This window comes from Scomber japonicus, chromosome 23, assembly GCF_027409825.1.
Source record: "Scomber japonicus isolate fScoJap1 chromosome 23, fScoJap1.pri, whole genome shotgun sequence".
NCBI classification, from domain to species: domain Eukaryota; kingdom Metazoa; phylum Chordata; class Actinopteri; order Scombriformes; family Scombridae; genus Scomber; species Scomber japonicus.
This window is the reverse complement of record NC_070600.1, coordinates 10,403,566-10,409,538: the sequence shown is the minus strand read 5'-3', so window position 1 is coordinate 10,409,538 and position 5,973 is coordinate 10,403,566. Positions and strand designations below refer to the sequence as shown.

The 5,973-nt window shown below is 43.6% G+C and overlaps 1 protein-coding gene across 1 annotated transcript; it reads left to right on the top strand.

The window, feature by feature from the left end:
- Positions 1-954: 954 nt before the first annotated feature.
- Positions 955-5,706, top strand: pim3 (Pim-3 proto-oncogene, serine/threonine kinase). The gene is made up of 6 exons (XM_053313998.1): positions 955-1,393; positions 1,606-1,715; positions 1,821-1,871; positions 2,026-2,389; positions 3,219-3,395; positions 3,771-5,706. Exons 1-6 carry the CDS (start codon positions 1,306-1,308, stop codon positions 3,971-3,973), a joined length of 993 nt encoding a protein of 330 aa, XP_053169973.1. The 5' UTR covers positions 955-1,305; the 3' UTR covers positions 3,974-5,706.
- Positions 5,707-5,973: the final 267 nt, after the last annotated feature.

Genomic DNA, 5,973 nt, shown 5'->3' with positions numbered 1-5,973 from the left:
AAACATTTGTAGACATTTTAAGGTGTCATTTAGATTGTTTCTAATTTGAGTTTTTAAATACATACTACTAATGCTAGTAAGTATTGTAATGTAAGTAATGTAAGTAGTATAGTATGGCTCTATATTTGGCCAGGACACTCCTGAAAAAGAGATTTTTAAACAAAGGTTAAATAAAAAGATTGAATTATTCATCATATCTGTTGTTTACATGTACACTTTTTATTTAGATCTTAAAATCATTATTAGTATCAATAATAAAAATGACAAAAATGATTTTCAAACTGCTCAATTAGGCGAAGTGTTGTGAACTGTGGAGGACAGCACAAAAAGGTAAACAAATAAAACGAGTAAATGTAAGTAGGCACCACCACTGTGAACAATGATAGTGTGTTACTTCACAGTTTGTGGTGAACTACACTACAAAATGAAGTCTCTCCTGCAAACATGAACCGTGTGTCTCCCACTGCAGCGCTGCAAAGGAAAAAGGGAGGGGAGACGTCTCTGAATTGCCGCCACGTGCGCTCAAATGCCTTCTTTATTATAATAACTTTTTCTCGATTGGTCCAGATACGAAACACAGTATTTATATACGACATCTAATTGGTCGTCGCCTCCGAGTCGATAGTGAACACAGCGCAAAGCTTCCAGACAAGGGGATTCTTGGGCGTCTCGTACTATGAAAAGTAGTGCGTGGTGCAAAGGAATATTCCGATGATATTTTCGAATAATTGTACAAATAAATTATATTAACTGCCTTTTATTTTCACGTGGATGCGTATCAAGTAAAAAGGTGTCGATTTATAACCTCGAATTCAACGAAAGTGTCGATTTGTATTGGTGGCGGAGGGATACACGCATCCCACTGCGCGTCAAAATATTGGCTTGGGGAGACCGCGCCAAAGCTCAGACAGCGGCCACTCTTCAGGATATCAACACGCAGCGGAGGGCCTTTAAACGCACTCTACTGTCGTCCACGGCTGCTACACACGTCGGAGTGTTCGTTGTTTTTTTTATTACTTCAGAGGACTGTTTTCGTCAGGAGGTACTAGAGTCGAGACACACAATCCAGATTTGATGCCGGTTTTTGGGGGAACGGTGTACGACTTAACGGTCGTGACACGACTTTAACGGGCGCGGTGCGACGGAGTTGGTGCACTGCTGGACTGGATATATCACCGGTTACCCGCTAAAAGACGAGACCATCTACACTGCGCTTCAATTCACTTTTCTTCTTGCTAAACTGGTTTCCACTCGACTCTACACGGGTGAATAGGGATCTCTTTACGCCGGCTTCTGAGCACGAATATGTTGCTGTCAAAGTTTGGTTCATTTTCGCATATTTGCAACCCTTCAAGTATGGACCACCTACCAGTGAAAATACAGCTCCAGCCGGGTAGGTTACCCTTATCAAGCATTAACTTAAAAATAGCTCTGTAATGTAACATCTGAGAAGTAGTTTGATGAACGTATTTATACTACGCTTGATTTAATTTAGAGTAAGCTAGCAGCGGTGCGAACACTTGACCTCGCACTGAGCTGTGGTTTGTTATGGGAATAACGTTGCTGCGCTTACCTTAATATTCCCTCTTTTTATTTTATTTGCAGTTAAAGTGGAAAAGGAGCCTTTTGAAAAGGTTTACCAGGTGGGATCTGTGCTGGGCAGCGGAGGATTTGGAACCGTGTACGCCGGTAGCCGGATTTCCGATGGCGCACCGGTAAGGATCGGAGTCTATGTTTTGATCCTACACTAAAACGTGACTTCTCCATAATGTTTGAAGAATATCATGCTTACGTTTTTCCCCCTTTTGGTGTTTTTTCAGGTTGCTGTGAAGCATGTTGCGAAGGAGAGGGTGACCGAGTGGGGCACAATTGTAAGTATCCGTGTGTGTGTGTATGTGTATGGTTTGTTTTGGTCCCCCCCTCCCCCTTCCCACCCCCGGCTTCTGCTGCTCGGTGTTGTGATATTAAAAGGAGAAAGGCATCGTGTATTTATATATATATATCCCCTCCATCTATTTAATGCAGAACGGAGCTATGGTGCCTTTGGAGATCTTGCTGCTGAAGAAGGTCAGCTCGTCTTTTCGCGGAGTTATCAAATTGCTGGACTATTACGAGCGTGCTGACGGCTGGCTGATCGTTATGGAGAGGCCGGAGCTCGTCAAGGACCTTTTCGACTTCATCACCGAGAAGGGCGCACTGGACGAGGACACGGCGAGGGGCTTTTTCCGCCAGGTTTTGGAGGCGGTCAGACACTGCTACAGCTGCGGTGTGGTACACAGAGACATCAAAGATGAAAACCTGCTTGTGGATCTGCGCACCGGGGAGCTCAAGCTTATTGACTTTGGCTCAGGGGCGATTCTCAAGGACACAGTCTACACCGATTTCGACGGTAAGCAGCTGCCGCCCCCTCTTTACACATGAATCTGTTTTATAAGCTGTTACATCGCTGGCGTTATGAATTATTTTGACTGAATACGTATCAGCGTGGGCTCGGTTGTATTTGCCCTTGATGCTCCGCTGAGCTATATTCAGATATGGAGGCGTTCATGAGGCTGTGACGCAGTGGTCTGTTTTTAATCGAGGGTTTTCCTCGCCTGGGGTCTCTCAGCTTATTACTGATCGATGCTGTTAAATGAAAAGTTCCCAATGTTTTTTAGCGGGATGACGCATGTTGTGGATAAACAGACATGACTCACAGTTTATTAACCGCAACAGTGGTCGTTTTTAATCTCTCACACATCCAAATCATGTGAGATTTGAGTGTGCTTTTATGTTTCCGCTTGTTATTTTTTAGTAAAGCTTGAGTCATAGTCACAGTTTGTGGGTATTAGGTCAGTGCCACGTAACATCTGTTTGTTGTGAAACCGGAGTCGGTGGTTCACGTGATGGGCTCACATTGCCTTTTTTTTGTTTGTTTGGTATCCAAGTTCCTCCTTCCAGGAGAGAGGAGGGAAAGGGGAGGAAAAGAAAGAAAGGAGGGAGGAGACGCAGGCAGGTCATCCAGTTTGTGTTTTGTGGCTAAAGAAGGATGGAAAGCATTTCTACCATGACTCAGCCATTTTAGACACAGACACATTAATTAGTTTCCTTTTTTTTCTCCTGAGCACTGGTGCCCTCTATATTCCTGTAATGTTACAACCTAGATCTCTTCTCCTGCAGCATTTTTCAACACAGACTCACTCTCCCCCATTTTTTTCCCTCTCTCTCTCATCTTTTAGGTACAAGAGTGTACAGCCCGCCAGAGTGGATCCGCTTCCATAGATACCACGGTCGCTCTGCGACAGTGTGGTCGCTAGGCGTGCTGCTGTACGACATGGTGTGTGGAGACATCCCCTTTGAGCAGGACGAAGAGATCCTCAGAGGGAGACTGTACTTCAGGAGAAGGGTTTCAGCAGGTGAGTCAACCACAACAATAAACAGAGCACATGAGGTCACTCTGTTGCCCTCTAGCCTCAGTCACTGGTACAGCCCAAAATCTCCCTCCCAGTTTGACAATATTATGAATCAGTTTACATCAGAGTGTGACCTCACATTCATAAAGGATTACCTGCTGAGATGGTTGACAGTTTTATCAACCAGGGCAACATTAAGATTTAAGTTGTTTTGATTCTCCTCGGTGAATCTCAGAAGGCCAACTCCAATAAAAGGATGTATGCTCTCCTTTTTTTGTAGATCCATACAAACTGAGTCACACATAAAATCAACCTATGGTCTCCTTTTGAAGTCAGAGCATCTTCAATATTGTTTTGTCTCTTCCTCCACCCCCTCAGAGTGCCAGCAGCTGATCAAATGGTGCCTGGCCCTGCGTCCGTCAGACAGGCCGACCCTGGAGCAGATCTGCGACCACCCCTGGATGAGGGCGACGACGGAGTCGCCCAAGTCACCAGAGGAGCCGGTCGCTGGTGACATCCGCCTCAGGACCATTGACACAGACTCTTCATCAAGCACAACCTCAAGCAAGGAGAGCCTCTGAGGATGGCTCTGACTGACTGAAAAGACTTTCTGGGGAAAGAAGGGGTGGGGATGGAGGGAGTGAAATGGACTCAAGGCCAGCAGCCTGTAGCCCAGCTGGCCTGTTAGCAGCTGGGCACTTGACACAGCTGGACCGGCAAGAAAAATGTACTTTAATTTTCCTCTTTTGTAGGGAATTTCTAATTTATTACTGTTTGTTCTTCTTTTATATTATTTTTCCCCCACCCCCTTTTTTCTTTCAGTTGATTATATTTGTTTCCTAATCGGGAACATTTTGCTGTTTGGGCGGTCTTACCAGCACTATTTATCCCCCTCCCCTTTTTAACTTTTGTTTTACTTGTTTTGTTCATAGGCTGGTATATACAGCTGGCAAGGCCCTCCTATTCAGACATGGCTGCTCTCATAGAGCTTGGAGAAAACCTTTTTATTTAAATGTTTTAATTTTGATTTTGGAGTGCCTTTTTTTGGAAAGCTGCTTTTCTGGGGGGCTTTCGTCAACAACTGTTTTTCTTTTTGTTGTTGTTTTTGTTTTGTTTTTGTTTTTTTTGGATAGCCCGTGGCATGGTGGCTAAGTTGCCTGTACTGTGATGGAGGAGGGTGTAGGCTTCTTATGGTTTTTTTCCTTCTTTTTTAAATTATTTTTCATCCCCTCTCTCCATCACTGTAAGCCAACCAGCCCCCTAGCCAACAGGCTAAGATAGCATTAGATAGGAGAGAAGGAGGTGGGGGCTCTTCCTGACAATGGAATACTTGAAACACACTCGACTCAAACTCTGTGTCGCTCTCTCTAAAGCTGCTCACTCACTCTATAGCCTGAACAGGTGTTTTTTGGAAACTGGATCCTGTCTTTTTCTGAATGTCTACAAAATGTCAACACACACACATACACACACACACATACATACACACACCACCTCCCCTCCACCACCACCACCTTTTTCCTCCTTATCTTCACCCATGCCTGTTGCGGGGTGTGTGGCCCCTCTTGACTTTATTTTCTGTTTGCCTCCCGCCATCTCACTGCTTAACACTACATGGCCCCCGCCCCTGGCCTCCCTCAGGGTTTGGGGTGTGAAATGCACAATCAATGCAATATTCATGGACTCAATTATGCATTTTTTTTTTTTCGACAACAAATATTGTACAGTGTGTTTTTGTTTTTTCTTTTTCTTTTTGTGTGTGTACATTTTTTTCCTCCCCATTTGCATTTAATTTATTTGTAAACATGTAGACATTCCACACTCTGTGGCTATTTATTTATTTATTGTCTCTGCTTAAACCCCCTCCCCTCGAAAAAAATTTGCATATCCTACTTGGCCTTTAGTTTGCATTCCTTTATAACTTATTTTTTACATTTCGACAATGGGTTTTCTGAGATGTGGAGGATGCACTGACACGGTTGTCGATGTAAAGCAGAATAAAAACAAGTTTACTTAAATTTGAAAGAGCATTTGAATGTTATTTAACTACTTTGAGGAAAAAAAAGTCTGTTGGTAATGTTGAATGGCTAAAAGTATCGGAGGAATCCATCTGGTTTTTTCTGTGCTGTCAAGATGAATTTGAGTTCTATGGAAAGCGAAACGACGGGTGGAACAGCTTTCGTAGTCGTCACATAGCCTCATATTCGAGACCTTTCAGTTCAGCTGTGTGACTTGTGGCTGTGAAGGATGGATATTGCTATTTTTTGATACAAAAGTTTCAATTAAACTCCCATTTTTGTATGTACAGAAAGAAGTCTTGGTGTCTTGATCATTTCGAAGGTGTTTTTATTGCATTATATGTTACAGATTTCACATGATACAGCAGTAATAAGTGCACACACAGTAGCAGATATCCTCTCAGGAGGCCGGGGCGAGAGGCTGATATACATCTCCAATATATCATGTGTTAAGGCTCCCGTTCATTTACGCTGCCTTTAGCAATAACAACAATATTGTTACATGTGACACGACTGTCAGCGAGCATGGGGAGGAAGATCACAGGAGCCATTAAGTACATGAC